Consider the following 17,171-nt stretch of genomic DNA (forward strand, 5'->3'; position numbering starts at 1 on the left):
ACTCAATCGCTCGCTCTGTGTGTACGACTCAATCGCCCGCTCTGTGTGTCGGACTCAATCGCTCGCTCTGTGTGTACGACTCAATCGCTCGCTCTGTGTGTACGACTCAATCGCCCGCTCTGTGTGTCGGACTCGCCTGACACTCATGTCACTAATTCCATCCCAAGCACCGTTGGTGAAGCTTTCCTCACGGAATGAGAAGGTGGAGCGGCTGCAACTTGTGGTGCCTCGCCCTCTGCCGCCGCTTGAAATAAAACACCTGGGGCTAGATTTTGGGCTTTGCTGATTTCGGGGCGGTAATGGCAGGGTGGCGGTAAGGTTTGTGCCCGGGAACAGTTTGCGCCTCAGTCAGCAAAATTCGTCAGCTTGTCTCTGAGTGTGGGGCGGAGCGCTATGGGAGGCGTTACACATCTCTCTCGGGGCGCTTGGCCGGCTGAGCATGGGACAATCCCGAGCTAAACAGCGGGCCTGGGGGGAGCAATCCCCACCAAAAACATTCCCAATACACAGCCCACGCCACCACAACATAAATCGCAAAAAAAACCCAATCGCACTTACCTGGGGTGGACATTACTGACCGCACTGCAGCCACTACAGCTCAGGCCGCCTGCTTTCACAGGCAGTCCCAGCAGGGGGAGTTCTACCGATCGGGTGGGAGCCAAAATTCGAGCTGGTGTCGCCACCAGGGGCGTTGAACACCGGCTCGCCTCTCCCGGGCGGTAAGGTTCCGCGCCCCCGGTGATACCGGCCCCGAAAACCTCAGCGGGGGCGCTGGAAGCCCCCCACCCGCCTGGAAAATCTCACCCCCCCCCCCCACCCTCATTGCCGCCCCTCTGGGCGAAAACTGAGGCAGCCACAAGCCGGAAATGCAGCCCCTGTAGTACTGAATTGGTGTCACACTTACCGGGAGTCCGATGGGTCCGGGGGGTCCTGGAAGGCCAGGGAGACCATCTTCACCCTGAGGGAACACACAGAACATTAACATGGACTGAACGGTGCAGGTTCTAACATCGCGTGCAGCGTGCCGTGGGTCTGACAGGTTGTGTTAGGAGCGGGCAGTGTCATTCAGCAACAGTCCGTGTCCTCACTAACCGGCCCGCCGCTGGGCAAAGCTCTCACCACAGTTACACGGCCCTGGGCAGGGGCAGGGCAGGGCCAGAGGAGTCTTGCCACCCCTTCCACTGGGCAGTGGGACACGCAGTCTCAGCATCACCCTCTGGGGGTGGGGTGCTCTCACTACAGCTCCTGGTAGCTGCTTCCTGAGAACTCACGGAGAAGCAGAAGGTGAGGGCTGAGCATCGCACATTGAACAGGCAAGGGTCAGCATCAGCCCTGGCTCAGTGGGCAGCGCTCTCTCGCCTCTCAGTCAGGGAGTTGTGGGTTCCAGCCCCATTCCAGAGACTTGAACACAGAATCTAGGCTGACACTCCAGTACAGTGCTGAGGGAGTGTTGCACTGTCGAACGAGATGTTAAACCGAGGCCCCATCTGTCCTCTCAGGTGGACATAAAATCCCATGGCATTATTTCGAAGAAGAGCAGGGGAGTTATCCACGTGTCCTGGCCAATATATATCCCTCAACCAACATCAGGAAAAAAAATTAGCTGGTCATTATCCAATTAATGTTTTTGGGATCTTTCTATGCACAAATTGGCTGCCGCGTTTCCTATAAACTTACCGTACTTCATTGGCTGTAAAATGTTTTGGGACATCCTGATGTTGTGACAGGTGCTATAGAAATGCAAGTTCTTTATTTTGAAACAAACTCTGAGCATTTCCTGCACGGACTCATCCTCCGCTCATGCAAAAAGACGGATTCAGCGATTTTCCATGGAAAGCAGGTGGAATGGGGAAGGGGGCTACACTTGAGCGTCTCTCCTTCTTACTCCGACCACACCCTGCGGCGATTTTGACTCGGGCGCCATCTCATCGATATCCGTTAATCGGAGTTCCCGTCATTTGGCAATTGTCTGGATTGGTGAATGGGCCAAATTGTCTGGATTGGCCAGATTGACCGGGGTGGTGACTCCGACCGGTGAAGCTGACCGGACCCACAGTGCAGGCCCTGTGGGGCCAAGGGGCCTCACCATCCACAGACTCAGTCAGAGTGTTACGGTTTCAGCAAGGACACACCTTTCTTTACAAAGAAGGACAAGGGCAGCAGGCACATGAGAAGCCCGTCAACCCCTTTCTCAAGGGGTGGGCAATAAATGCCAGCCTTGCCAGCGATGCCCTCATCCCGAGAATGAACAATGAAAACGCTTCCTGCAAATGCTGAGAATTAAAATGTAATTGTAACCAGTTCTGGGTGTAACCGAACTTTGAAGAACAAGAGACAGAATCTTCTGGTGAGGATGATGTGTGGAAGTGCCGTGATACGTTCTACGATATTGTTGACTTACCGTAACCCCTTGAGGGCCCTGGGCTCCCACGAGTCCAACATCTCCTTGAGGGCCCTGGGGGGTTTAACGCAAATAACTCAGGTGAGGCCACATTCAGGTTTGTTCATGGGAAAGTTCAGTACAATTGTTTTCCAGATCAGGACAAACTCACTTCACTGTAGGATGCCTTTCAACAATCCTGTTCCAAATCAGATCAACTCAACATTAAACAAAGTTACTGAGAAAAGTGTCTCTCAGGCTGGCAAAATCAGCCGGTTTGATCAAAATCTGCTCTCCCGTCCAAAGCGCTGGATCTAAGTCCACCCTTTCAACGAGTTGAGAATAGGGGGTTCCAATCTTGGCCAGTTACTTGGTCCCATGTTTTGAACTCATTGTGAATGCTTTCGTCAGTTAGAGCCAAGACCCCTTGGGTGGTCACCGGACTCGACTATTCCAACGCTCCCCTGGGCCGGCCTCTGGACCTTCCATCCTCTGTAAACTTCAGCTCATCCACAACTCTGCTGTCCCGTGTCTTAACTCACGCCAAGACCCGCTCACCCATCACCCCTTGTGCTCACTGATCTGCATTGGCTCCCGGTCCGGCAACGCCTCGATTTTAAAATTCTCATCCTTGTGTTCAAATCCCTCCATGGCCCTGACCCCTCCCTATCTCTGTATCCTCCTCCAGCCCCGCAACCCCCCCACTTGCAGCCGCTTGCACATCTCCAACTTTAATCGCGCCACTATTGGTGGCCGTGCCATTAGCTGACTCGACTCTAAGCTCGGGACTACCCTCCCTAAACCTCTTCACCTTTAAGATGTTCCTTAAAACCTATCTCTTTGACCAAATGTTTGGTCACCTGTCCCAATATCTCCTCATGTGGCTCGGTGTCAAATTTTGGCCAATAATGGCTGCTATGAAGCACCTTGGGATGCTTTACTCTGTTACAGGCGCTCTGTAAATGCAAGTTGTTGTTGTTGAGTGGTACAATGGGCATTGGTTCGGTGGCAGCATTGGGCTGGGAACTGGCTTGTGCACTGAGCTAGTCTTCCTTCACCTCTGGACCCTGTGCGAAGTACATTTACCTGTATTGGATGAGTGTCTGTAAGGTATTTTCAGCTAAAATCAGTGCATGTCTAACACAACGTTAGTTCGTCCATCTCTAACACAAGCTGCTCCAATCAGAATTCGAGATAGCTGCACATTCTAGAGGGATGGGCGCTGTAATATCAACAAGAGCAGGCATTGACGACGAGATCCAACACCGCCTCCAGTGCGCCAGCGCAGCCTGGAGGAAAAGAGTGTTTGAAGACCAGGCCCTCAAAACTGTCACCAAGTTCATGGTCTACAGGGCTGTAGTAATAGCCGCCCTCCTGTATCGCTCAGAAACATGGACTATGTACAGTAGACACCTCAAATCGCTGGAGAAATACCACCAACGATGTCTCCACAAGATCCTACAAATCCCCTGGGAGGACAGACGCACCAACAATAGTGTCCTCGACCAGGCCAACATCCCCAGCATTGAAGCACTGACCACACTAGATCAGCTCCGCTGGGCAGGCCACATTGTTCGAGACTCCCTAAGCAAATGTTTTATATGGAGCTCCTTCACGGTAAACGAGCCAAAGGTGGGCAGTGGAAACGTTATAAGGACACCCTCAAAGCCTCCCTGGTAAAGTGCGACATCATCACTGACACCTGGGAGACTCTGGCCGCAGACCGCCCGAGGTGGAGAAAGTCCATCCGGGAGGGCGCTCAGCTCTTCAAGTCTCGACGCAAAGTGTGTGAAGAGGTCAAGCCAGTCCCACCCACCCCTTCCCTCGACGAATGTCTGTCCCACCTGTAACAGGGTCTGTGACTCTCGTATTGGACTGTTCAGCCATCAAAGAACTCACTTTGGGAGTGGAAGCAGGTCTTCCTCGATTCCAAGGGACTGCCTCTGATGATTATGACTTGGAACTCCTTCATAGCAAATGAGCCAAAGGTGGGCCGTGGAAACATTACAAGGACACCCTCAAAGCCTCTCTGATAAAATGCAACATCCCCACTGACACCTGGGAGTCCCTGGCCAAAGACCGCCCTCAGTGGAGGAAGTGCATCTGGGAGGTCGCTGAGCACCTCGATTCTCATCGCCGAGAGCATGCAGAAACCAAGCGCAGACAGTGGAAAGAGCGTGCGGCAAACCTGTCCCACCCACCCCTTCCCTCAACCACTGTCTGTCCCACCTGTGACAGAGACTGTGGGGTTCTCGTATTGGACTGTTCAGCCACCAAAGAACTCATGTTAAGAGTGGAAGCAAGTCTTCCTCGATTCCGAGGGACTGCCTATGATGATGATGAATATTCCAGGACAAGCTGCCACAACTTGGCTCAGGAATGCTATTGGGAAGCATTCTTTCACACAAAGGGCAGTGGAAATCCGGAACTCTCTCCCACAAAAGGCTGTGGGTGCTGTGGTCAGCGGAGAATTTCAAGACTGAGATCGACAGATTTTTATCGGGTGAGGGTATCGAGGGACATGGAGCGAAAGTGGGTAAATGGAGATGAGATACTGGTGGAACAGGCTCGAGGGGCTGAATGGCCTCCTCCTCTTCCTGTGTTCCTGCACATGCAGGTTATCACTGCAATGTGATGTTTGGTAGTTAGGTGATTACTTTTGGCTGAAATTTTAATTCAGTAAACACAATGGGGCTAAAATCCCGGCTTTGCCGGGTCCGTACAGAATACCCGGCAAGGCCCCTGCAAAAGCCGGTTTTCAGCGCACAATGCACATGTGCTAAAAAACAGCTTTTCCGATCTGTCAGGTTTTGGCCTGTCAGATCGAACACGCCCCCACAGCCAGAACATTTACCCAACCCTTGCCCAGTGAATGTCCTTCAAACTCTTGCACCTGGTAAAAGCAAGTGCATAGCCTACTTTTACCAGCGTAAGAGTTTTAAAACATAAAAGAATAAAATTTTAATACCCATTTTTAAATTAAAAACCCTGTCCACCAAGGTAAGTTTATTTTAAACCCGATGTAAAAACACTTAAAAAAAAAATCTAAAAAAAAAAATTTTTTCTTACACATTTAATTAACTTTTATTTCAATTAATTTTAATTATGTGAGGTGTTGTTTTTATTTTTTATGTTGTGTTTAATGTGTTTGGGGTTTTTTCTCATTGAAAGCAACAAGAACTCGGAGATACGGAGTTCCCAGCGTATCAATGAGAATACTGTACCGTAATTGGTTGTCCTGTCACATGTGACTCCACCTTCACGCAAGCCTTGAGGATGGGAACACGCACTGAAGCGCGGGAAGAGAAGGCCTCGCACTGCAATCGCAGGACCACCAGGTACTTTCGGTAAAAGCTCTCGGGTTAGAGGTGTTCGTCCGAAAGAAACCTCCGACCTGAATTTCAGGCCCAACACCGTCCAAAAATGAAATGACGTCGCAATCAAAATAATTATTCTCTGCTTATTATTGACTCTAGGAGGGCCCTTACACAGGGACTGGCACCCGTCCTGTACTGGCAGCCCTCCTAGAGTCATATTGTCATTACGGTAGAGCAGAAGGCCATTCGGCCCATCGAGTCCATGCCGGCTCTCTGTAGAGCAACCCAGTCAGTCCCATTGCCCCGCTCTATCCCCGGAGCCCTGCAAGTTTATTACCCCCAAGTGCCTATCCAATTCCCTTTTGAAATCATTGATCGTCTCCGCCTCCACCATCCTCGTCGGCAGCGAGTTCCCGGTTATTACCACTTGCTGCGTAAAAAAGCTCTTCCTCACATCCCCCCTGTATCTCTTGCCCAAAACCTTAAATCTGTGTCCCCTAGTCCTTGTACCATCAGTTAATGGGAACAGCTTTTTTTTGTCTACCTTATCTAAAACTGTCATAATCTTGTACACCTCTATCAAATCTCCCCTCAACCTCCTTTGCTCCAAGGAGAACAACCCCAGCTTCTCCAACCTAACCGTGTAGCTAAAATCCCTCATCCCTGCAACCATTCTGGTAAATCTCCTCCGCACCCTCTCCAGGACCTTCACACGCTTCCTCAAGTGTGGTGACCAGAACTGGAAGCAATACTCCAGTTGTGGCCTAACCAGAGCTTTATAAAGGTTCAGCATAACTTCCCTTGCTTTTGTACTCAATACCTCTATTTATGAAGCCCAGGATCCCATATGCTTTGCTAACCTCTCTCAATATGTGCTGCCACCTTCAAAGATCTATGCACATGAAGCCCCCAGGTTCCTCTGTCCGTACACACTCTTTACAACTCTGCCTCTCCATATCCCTTTTGCCAAAATGCATCACCTCCCACTTCTCTCGATTAAACTCCATCTACCACTTGCCTGCCCATTCTGCCAGCCTATCTATGTCCTGTTGCACTCGATTGGTAAATTCGTCACTGTTTGCCACACCTCCAAGTTTGGCATCATCAGCAAGTTTTGAAATGTTACTTTGTATTCCAATATCCAAGTCATTATATATATCAAATAAAGCCGTGTTTCCTGGCGAATACCAGTGTCCACCATTCTCCAGTCTGAAACACAACCATTCACCGACTCGCTGCTTTCTGTCCTGAAGCCAATTTATTGACACTGACCCTCCTATTCCATGAGCCTCAGTTGTGTTAACCAGCCTTTTATGTGGCACTTTATCAAACGCCTCCTTTGTCAAAATCCATATAGACAACATCCACTGCATTCCCTTCATCAACCCTGTCTGTTACTTCATCAAAAAATTCAATTAGATTAGCCAAACACGATCTGCCTTTTACAAATCCGTGCTGGCTCTCCTTAATTAACTTAAACCGCTCCAGGTGTCTGTCAATTTTTTCCCTGATTATTGTTTCTAAAACTTTACCCACCACGGATGTTCCGCGCAAAGGCATCTGTCGAGGACTGATCCCGACGGCAAAGGTCAACTTTGACCTTTGATCAGTCACGGGGAGGTGCCTGCCACCTTTTTCTGAATTTGGCGGGTGAGCCGGGAACGGCAAACTAGGGGTCATGACACCGACGAGACGGGGGGGGGGGGGGGGTATGCGGGGAGGGGGGGCTGAGGTCTAACAGCGGCCCACGCTATCTTTGTTCAGCCAGGAGGGTCGCTCCTGCTCCTTCCGGCTTTACCAAACCTTTCCTGGCCGTTTCCGATCGGAACACGTCGAGAACAAGTTGATTAAGATGTTAAAAAAGCAAATGGGATCCTTGGCTTTATAAACAGGAGCATAGAGCACAGAGCAAGGAAGTTATGCTGAGCCTGTATAAATCACTAGTAAGGCCCCAGCTGGAGTATTGTGGCCAATTCTGGGCCCCACACTTTAGGAAGGATGTCAGGGACTTGGAGAGGGTGCAGAGGGGATTGGCTCTGTTCATTCCTGAGATGTGAGGTCGCTGGCAAGGCCGGCATTTAGTGCACTAATTGCGAGCCATTACAGAGGGCTGTTAAGAGACAACCACGTTGCTGTGAGTCTGGACTCACATATCGGCCAGACCGGGTAAGGGCGGCAGATTTCCTTCCCTAAAGGGACATTAGTGAATCGGATGGGTTTTTACGACAATCCGGTAGTTTCATGGTCACCATCAGTGATACTAACTTTTTAGAACAAGAGGTGATCGTATCGAACCGTATAAGATTATGAGGGGGCTTGACAAGGTGGATGCAGAGAGGATGTTTCCACTGATGGGGGAGACTAGAACTAGAGGGCATGATCTTAGAATAAGGGGCCGCCCATTTAAAACAAAGATGAGGAGGAATTTCTTCTCTCAGAGGGTTGTAAATCTGTGGAATTCGCTGCCTCAGAGAGCTGTGGAAGCTGGGACATTGAATACATTTAAGACAGAAATAGACAGTTTCTTAAACGATAAGGGATTAAGGGGTTATGGGGAGCGGGCGGGGAAGTGGACCTGAGTCCATGATCAGATCAGCGATGATGGTATTAAATGGCAGAGCAGGCTCGAGGGGCCAAATGGCCTACTCCTGCTCCTTATCTTCTTGTTCCAGATTTATTTAATTAATTGAATTTAAATTCCCCAGCTGGGATTTGAGCCCACGTCTCTGGATTATTAAATCCAGTAACATAAGCACTGAGCTACCGTACCCCATGTGGAGAAACTGGAGAAGCTGGGATTGTTCTCTTCAAAGCAGAGAGGGTTAAGAGGAGATTTAATAGAGGTGTTCACAGTCATGAAGGGTTTTGATAGAGTGACTAAGGAGAAATGGTTTACAGTGGCGGGAGGGTCAGTAACCAGGGGGCACAGAGTTAAGGTAATTGGCAAATGAAACAGAGGGGGAGATTAGGATTAAAACAAATTACGCAGTGAGTTGTTGTAATCGGGAACACGCTGCCTGAAAGGGCGGTGGGAGCAGATTCAATAGTAACTTTCAAACGGGAATTGAATAAATACATGAAACGGAAACATGAACAGGGCTTTGGGGAAAGAAGCAGGGGGAGTGGGAATCATTGCATTGCTCTTTCAAAGAGCGGGTTTGGGCACGATGGGCCGAATGTTCTCCCTCTGTGCTGTATACCAAAGGGCAGAAAACGCTAGTGGGAGTTGCGTACAGACCACCAAACAGTAGTAGTGAGGTTGGGGACAGCATCAAACAAGAAATTAGGAATACGTGCAATAAAGGTACAGCAATTATCATGGGCGACTTTAATCTACATATAGATTTGGCTCACCAAACTGGTAGCAATACGATGGAGGAGGATTTCCTGGAGTGTATTAGGGATGGTTTTCTGCACCAATATGTCGAGGAACCAACTAGAGGGCTGGCCATCCTAGATTGGGTGATGTGTAATGAGAAAGGACTAATTAGCAATCTTGTTCTGCAAGGCCCCTTGGGGAAGAGTGACCATAATGTGGTAGAATTCCTTATTAAGATGGAGAGTGACACAGTTAATTCAGAGACTAGGGTCCTGAACTTAAGGAAAAGTAACTTCGATGGTATGAGACATGAATTGGCTAGAATAGACTGGCAAATGGTTCTTAGAGGGTTGACAGTGGATAGGCAATGGCAAACATTTAAAGATCACATGGATGAACTTCAGTAATTGTACATCCCTGTCTAGAGTAAAAATAAAACGGGGAAGGTGGCTCAACCGTGGCTAACAAGGGAAATTAAGGATAGTGTTAAATCCAAGGAAGAGGTATATAAATTGGCCAGAAAAAGCAGCAAACCCAAGGACTGGGAGAAATTTAGAATTCAGCAAAGGAGGACAAAGGGTTTAATTAGCAGGGGGAAAATAGAGTATGAGGGGAAGCTTGCCGGTAACATAAAAACTGACTGCAAAAGCTTTATAGATATGTAAAGAGAAAAAGATTAATGAAGACAAACGTAAGTCCCTTGCAGTCAGATTCAGGTGAATTTATAATGGGGAACAAAAAAATGGCAGACCAATTGAACAAATACTTTGGTTCTGTCTTCACGAAGGAAGACACAAATAACCTTCAGGAAGTACTAGGGGACCGAGGGTCTAGTGAGAAGGAGGAACTGAAGGATATCCTTATTAGGCGGGAAATTGTGTTAGGGAAATTGATGGGATTGAAGGCTGATAAATCTCCAGGGCCTGATAGTCTATATCCCAGAGTACTTAAGGAAGTGGTATTTGAAATAGGGGATGCATTGGTGATCATTTTCCAACAGTCTATCGACTCTGAATCAGTTCCTATGGACTGGAGGGTAACTAATATAACACCACTTTTTAAAAAAGGAGGGAGAGAGAAAACGGGTAATTATAGACTGGTTAGCCTGACATCAGTAGTGGGGAAAATGTTGGAATCAATTATTAAAGATGAAATAGCAGCACATTTGGAAAGCAGTGACGGGATCGGCCCAAGTCAACATGGATTTATGAAAGGGAAATCATGCTTGACAAATCTTCGAGAATTTTTTGAGGATGTAACGAGTAGAGTGGACAAAGGAAAACCAGTGGATGTGGTGTATTTGGACTTTCAAAAGGCTTTTGACAAGGTCCCACACAAGAGATTGGTGTGCAAAATCAAAGCACATGGTATTGGGGGTAATGTACTGACATGGATAGAAAACTGATTGGCAGACAGGAAGCAGAGAGTCGGGATAAATGGGTCCTTTTCAGAATAGCAGGCAGTGACTAGTGGGGTGCCGCAGGGCTCAGTGCTGGGACCCCAGCTCTTTACAATATACATGAATGATTTAGATGAAGGAATTGAGTGTAATATCTCCAAGTTTGCAGATGACACTAAACTGGGTGGCGGTGTGAGCTGTGAGGAGGATGCTATGAGGCTGCAGGGTGACTTGGACAGGTTAGATGAATGGGCAAATGCATGGCAGTTGCAGTATAATGTGGATAAATGTGAGGTTACACACTTTGGGGGCAAAAACACGAAGGCAGAATATTATCTGAATGGCGGCAGATTAGGAAAAGGGGAGGTGCAACGAGACCTGGGTGTCATGGTACATCAGTCAATGAAAGTTGGCATGCAGGTACAGCAGGCGGTGAAGAAGGCAAATGGTATGTTAGCCTTCATAGCTAGGGGATTTGAGTATAGGAGCAGGGAGGTCTTACTGCAGTTTTGCACCTGGAATATTGTGTTCAGGTTTGGTCTCCTAATCTGAGGAAGGACGTTCTTGCTATTGGGGGAGTGTAGCGAAGGTTCACCAGACTGATTCCCGGGATGGCTGGACTGACATATGAGGAGAGACTGGATCAACTGGGCCTTTATTCACTGGAGTTTAGAAGGATGAGAGGGGATCTCATAGAAACATATAAAATTCTGACAGGACTGGACAGGTTAGATGCAGGAAGAATGTTCCCGATATTGGGGAAGTCCAGAGCCAGGAGACACAGTCTAAGGATAAGGAGTAAGCCATTTAGGACCGAGATGAGGAGAAACTTCTTCACTCAGAGAGTTGTTAATCTGTGGAATTCCCTGCTGCAGAGAGTTGTTGATGCCAGTTCGTTGGATATATTCAAGAGGGAGTTAGATATGGCCCTTACGGCTAAAGGGATCAAGGGGTGTGGAGAGAAAGCAGGAAAGGGTACTGAGGTGAATGATCAGCCATGATCTTATTGAATGGTGGTGCAGGCTCGAAGGGCCGAATGGCCTGCACCTATTTTCTATGTTTCTATGTTTCTATAGTTCCATGTTACACATGGGCGGAGAGTGCTCGGTGTAAGCTGCATCACCGAGACCCCGATTCACACGGGCAGTGTTTGGCCACCCCGCATTGGGTCCTTGTGGGGGTCACAGCGGGCCTAACATTGGGGGATGGGGGGCGGGGTTAACGGGTCGGTGAAGCTCCCACCCAACTTACCCCGTTAAGCTGTGCGGCCGGGTAACGATCCCCGGGTCCTGCGCAGGCAGCTGTTGTCGCCGGAATAGATAAGAACATAAGAAATAGGAGCAGGAGTCGGCCATACGGCCCCTCGAGCCTGCTCCGCCATTCAATAAGATCATGGCTGATCTGATCATGGGCTCAGCTCCACTTCCCTGCCCGCTCCCCATAACCCTTGACTCACTTTTTGCTCAAAAATCTGTCTATCTCCGTCTTAAATATATTCAATGACCCAGCCTCCACAGCTCTCTGGGGCAGAGAATTCCACAGATTTACAACCCTCTGAGAGAAGAAATTCCTCCTCATCTCAGTTTTACATGGGCGGCCTCTTATTCTGAGACTATGTCCCCTAGTTTTAGTTTCCCCTATGAGTGGAAATATTCTCTCAGCATCCACCTTGTCGAGCCCCCTCATTATCTTATAAGTTTCAATAAGATCACCTCTCGTTCTTCTGAACTCCAATGTGTACAGGCCCAACTTACTCAACCTATCTTCATAAGTCAACCCCCTCATCTCCGGAATCAACCTAGTGAACCTTCTCTGAACAGCCTCCAAAGCAAGTATATCCCTCCTTAAATACGGAGACCAAAACTGTACGCAGTACTCCAGGTGTGACCTCACCAATACCCTGTACAGTTGTAGCAGGACTTCTCTGCTTTTATACTCCATCCCCCTTTGCAATAAAGGACAGCATTCCATTTGCCTTCCTGATTACTTGCTGTACCTGCAAACTAACCGTTTGTATCGCGCAAATTTGAAGGAACTGCGTACCAAGAATAATTAGCGGGAACAATGCTCCTGACCCCATTTGTAGGCCCAAGTGAAAACCAGCACCAACATGTCAAAAACTTTAAAAATAAATACCTTGTTGGGCAGAATCAGTTTTAAAATTTCATCAACTAATATAATCACCAAAAGAAACCACATAAATAGGACCCGTGACAAAGAGTTTCCATGGTGATGCGGGGTCATACAAATGATAAGAACACTCTGATGGATGATATTCTCTAACTGGAAACACACTACACATTGACCATGACTGTCAGGTGATCAATGTCTGCACCATGGGCTGTGACAGCCCTCGGTGACCTCGTGTGTCTTATCTACTTCGCCTCCCTCATCACTGCTCGCCACAAACGCGAGGCGTCTCTGTCTCGTGGACAAGGATCCTTCCTGACTAACTGGGAATGGAAGGTTCCAGATACTTGGTAACTTCTCCAGAGTAACAGCCATGGTATTTAAGGGGAAGCTGGATAAACACATGAGGGAGAAAGGAATAGGATATGTTGACGGGGTGGGGTGAAGAGGGATAGGAGGGGGCTCGAGTGGGACATAAACCCCGGCACGGACCCCTTGGCCCGAATGGCCGATTTCTGAGCTGTACATTCTATGTCACACAAACCCAATTATCCTCTGGGCCTTGCACAATGGTGAAAGAACACAACCAGCTCCTGTAACTCGTGTGATATCCGCTCGCTGCTAATCCTGTCATCCCCTCACACTGAGATTTACAGCAAATAAAGCATTGACTTACCTGTGCTCCGACCTTCCCCGGTTCCTGTCAATCAAGGCAGAAAAACACAACAATCAGCATCGTTGCAATGATCCAGTAATCGGAATTAGTAACCGTGACATCAGCAGTCTCTCCACATTGTGTCAGTGCTGGCTGAGTGGGTACCACTCTCGCCTCTGGAGTGGGACTTGAACATATGATCTTCTGACTCAAAGACTTGAGCACACAATCTCGGCTGACACTCCCAGTCTAGTGCTGCGGGAGAGCTGCACTGTCGGAGGGGCAGTACTGAGGGAGTGCCGCACTGTCAGAGGGACAGTACTGAGGGAGTGCCGCACTGTCGGAGGGGCAGTACTGAGGGAGTGCTGCACTATCGGAGGGGCAGTACTGAGGGAGTGCCGCACTGTCGGAGGGGCAGTACTGAGGGAGTGCTGCACTGTCGGAGGGGCAGTGCTGAGGGAGTGCTGCACTGTCGGAGCGACAGTACTGAGGGAGCGCCGCACTGTCGGAGGGGCAGTACTGAGGGAGTGCCGCACTGTCGGAGGGGCAGTACTGAGGGAGTGCCGCACTGTCGGAGCGACAGTACTGAGGGAGCGCCGCACTGTCGGAGGAGGAGGAGCACTGAGGGAGTGCTGCACTGTCGGATTTCATGATACATCAATGCCAAAGATGCAGTATAACTTGTTTCTGAATAAGATGTTTACTCACTGTTATTCTAGACACTCCGGGTGGCCCTGGTGGTCCTGGGTCTCCCTGTGAAGAAAATGAAATATCTTTACCATCTGATAGTCAACAACACAGGGCCTGTCGTTCAATCAATGCCACCTTGCTCAGTGGGCAGCACTCTCGGCTCTGAGTCAGAGGTTGTGTGGTTCAAGACCCACTCCAGAGACTTGAGTCCAGAATGCAGGCTGACACTCCAGTGCAGTACTGAGGGAGCGCTGCGCTGTCGGAGGGGAAGTACTGAGGGAGCGCTGCGCTGTCGGAGGGGAAGTACTGAGGGAGCGCCGCTCTGTCGGAGGGATGGTACTGAGTGTGCGCCGCACTGTCGGAGGGGCGGTACTGAGGGAGTGGCGTACTGTCAGAGGGGCAGTACTGAGGGAGCGCCGCACTGTCAGAGGGACAGTACTGAGGGAGTGCCGCACTGTCGGAGGGGCAGTACTGAGGGAGTGCTGCACTATCGGAGGGGCAGTACTGAGGGAGTGCCGCACTGTCGGAGGGGCAGTACTGAGGGAGTGCTGCACTGTCGGAGGGGCAGTGCTGAGGGAGTGCTGCACTGTCGGAGCGACAGTACTGAGGGAGCGCCGCACTGTCGGAGGGGCAGTACTGAGGGAGTGCCGCACTGTCGGAGGGGCAGTACTGAGGGAGTGCCGCACTGTCGGAGGGGCAGTACTGAGGGAGCGCTGCACTGTCAGAGGGGCAGTATTGAGGGAGTGCTGCACTGTCGGAGGGACAGTACTGAGGGAGTGCTGCACTGTCGGAGGGACAGTACTGAGGGAGTGCTGCACTGTCGGAGGTGCCGTCTTTCAGATGAGGCCCTGTCTGGTCTCTCCGGTGGATGTAAAAGATCAAACGGTCACTATTCGAAGAATAGCAGGGGAGTTCTCCCGTGTGTCCTGGGCCAATAGTTATCCTACAATCATCATCACTAAAAAATAGTGCTGTATAAATGCAAGTCTTTCTGTCACTTGGGGAAAATTTGATCTAGAAACTCCCTGATCCCCGAAGGATAACTAAGTGATTCACCATTAATCAACCCTGGCCAGTTACTTTCTGACACTAATATTTCCACAGTGCCTCCAGCACAGGAAACAACTGGATTTCCAGAACCTTCCAATGTCACTGAACGTTGAATCAGTCGGGCAAATGGTCCAAGGACCCCGCCAGGTTGTCCTCTGCTGCTTTGGCCGATTTCCAGGTGAGAAGTGGAGGACTGGCAAATAACATTCCTCCCGGCTTCTTTCCATTCCATTCTTCGTTATTGTAGCCTCTTTCAGGGAATACATTTCCCCGTCCGATACACAGCACCTCACACTTCATCTGCCATGGTTCTTCCACTTACACATTTTGTCAAACTCATTCTGTAATCGTTAAACTCTCTCCTCTGATTCCACAACCTCTCTTAGTATTGCCTCATCTGCGAATGTGTTTGTCGCACACTTCGCCAAACATCAGTTGTTGGGAAAATGCTGGAGTCCATTATTAAGGAAGCAGTAACAGTATATTTAGAAAATCATAAAACAGTCAGGCAGAGTCAGCATGGTTTATGAAAGGGAAATCATGTTTGACAAATTTGCTGGAATTCTTTAAGGATGTAACGAGCAGGGTGGATAAGGGGGAGCCAGTGGATGTGGTGTATTTAGATTTCCAAAAAGCATTCGATAAGGTGCCACATAAAAGGTCACTGCACAAAATAAGAGCTCACAGGGTTGGGGATAATATATTAGCCTGGATAGAGGATTGGCTAACTAACAGAAAGTCAGGATAAATGGGTCATTTTCCAGTTGGCAAACAGTAACTAGTGGGGTGCCGCAGGGATCAGTGCTGGGGCCTCAACTATTTACAATCTATATTAATGACTTGGATGAAGGGACCGAGTGTAATGTAGCCAAGTTTGCTGATGATACAAAGATGGGTGGGAAAGCAAATTGTGAGGAGGACACAAAGAATCTGAAAAGGTATATAGGTCGGTTAAGCGAGTGGGCAAAAATTTGGCAGATTGGGTATAATGTGGAAAAATGTGAAGTTGTCTACTTTGGTAGGAAAAATAGAAAAGCAAAATGTTATTTAATTGGAGAGAGATTACAAAATGCTGCAGTACAGAGGGACCTGGAGGTCCTTGTGCATGAAACACCAAAAAGTTAGTACGCAGGTACAGCAAGTAATCAGGAAGGCAAATGGAATGTTGGCCTTTATTGTAAGGGGGATAGAGTATAAAAGCAGAGAAGTCCTGCTACAAACTGTACAGGGTATTGGTGAGGTCACACCTAGAGTACTGTGTACAGTTTTGGTCTCTGTATTTAAGGAAGGATATACTTGCTTTGGAGGCTGTTCAGAGAAAGTTCACTAGGTTGGTTCCAGAGATGAGGGGGTTGACTTATGAAGAAAGGTTGAGCAGGTTGGGCCTGTACTCATTGGCGTTTAGAAGAATGAGAGGTGATCTTATTGAAAAGTGTAAGATTCTGAGGGGGCTCGACAAGGTGGATGCTGAGAGGGTGTTCACTTCGTGGGGGAATCTAGAACTAGAGGGCATAGTTTCAGAATAAGGGGCCGCCCTTTTAAAACTGAGATGAGGAGGAATTTCTTCTCTCAGAGGTCGATAGACAGATTCTTGAACTACAGGGGAGTCAAGGGTTATGGGGAGCGGGCAGGGAAGTGGAGTTGAGGCCAAGATCAGATCAGCCATGATCTTATAAAATGGCGGAGCAGACTCGAGGGGCTGTATGACCTACTCGTGCTCCTAGTTCTTAAGTTCTTATGTGTTGACCCCAATAATGCAGTAATAGGGTCATGTGTTGAATCCTATTATTACAGTGCGGTGGACAGGAAGTTTAGTTACCTTTCAAATTGTGAGGCAGTGTCTACAGATTTTTATCATCTGTGTTCGAGATGTGACTGGTTACTTCCAGTGTGTGCCCCTACAGTCCGAGCTACTCTGGGGAAACGTACTGCTGAATAAACGGTGCAAAACTAGAGGCTGAGCAGGGCCCGGGACTGATGAGTTGCTGCTCAATGTCCGCTCAGTGCAGTGCAGGTATGAACAAAGCAAACACAATGCTGAGCTAGGTCGCCGTGTCAGTAGAGGGTCAATCGGAGGCTGCCTTGCTGTACAGGCCTCGGGTCAGGGGTCAGCACGAGGGCTGTTTTCAGTTTCAGTCACCCATCACAGGTGGTCCCTCGAACGAGGATGACTTGCTTCCACACGAGTTCACAGATGTTTCGATGAAGGACCTGATGTTCCAGTCCTGAAC

General features: G+C 49.0%; 1 protein-coding gene across 1 annotated transcript in view; it reads right to left on the bottom strand.

Annotated features, from left to right (window-relative positions):
• Positions 1–17,171, bottom strand: part of col9a3 (collagen, type IX, alpha 3) — a 160,472-nt gene that overhangs the window by 97,022 nt on the left and 46,279 nt on the right. The window contains exons 6-9 of the mRNA XM_070894907.1: positions 13,909–13,953; positions 13,222–13,245; positions 2,402–2,455; positions 905–958 (exon numbers count right to left, since the gene is read on the bottom strand). Coding sequence (XP_070751008.1) covers positions 905–958; positions 2,402–2,455; positions 13,222–13,245; positions 13,909–13,953 — 177 coding nt within the window. The remainder of the gene's footprint in view (positions 1–904; positions 959–2,401; positions 2,456–13,221; positions 13,246–13,908; positions 13,954–17,171) is intronic.

This window comes from Pristiophorus japonicus, chromosome 12 (genome assembly GCF_044704955.1).
Source record: "Pristiophorus japonicus isolate sPriJap1 chromosome 12, sPriJap1.hap1, whole genome shotgun sequence".
NCBI lineage: Eukaryota > Metazoa > Chordata > Chondrichthyes > Pristiophoridae > Pristiophorus > Pristiophorus japonicus.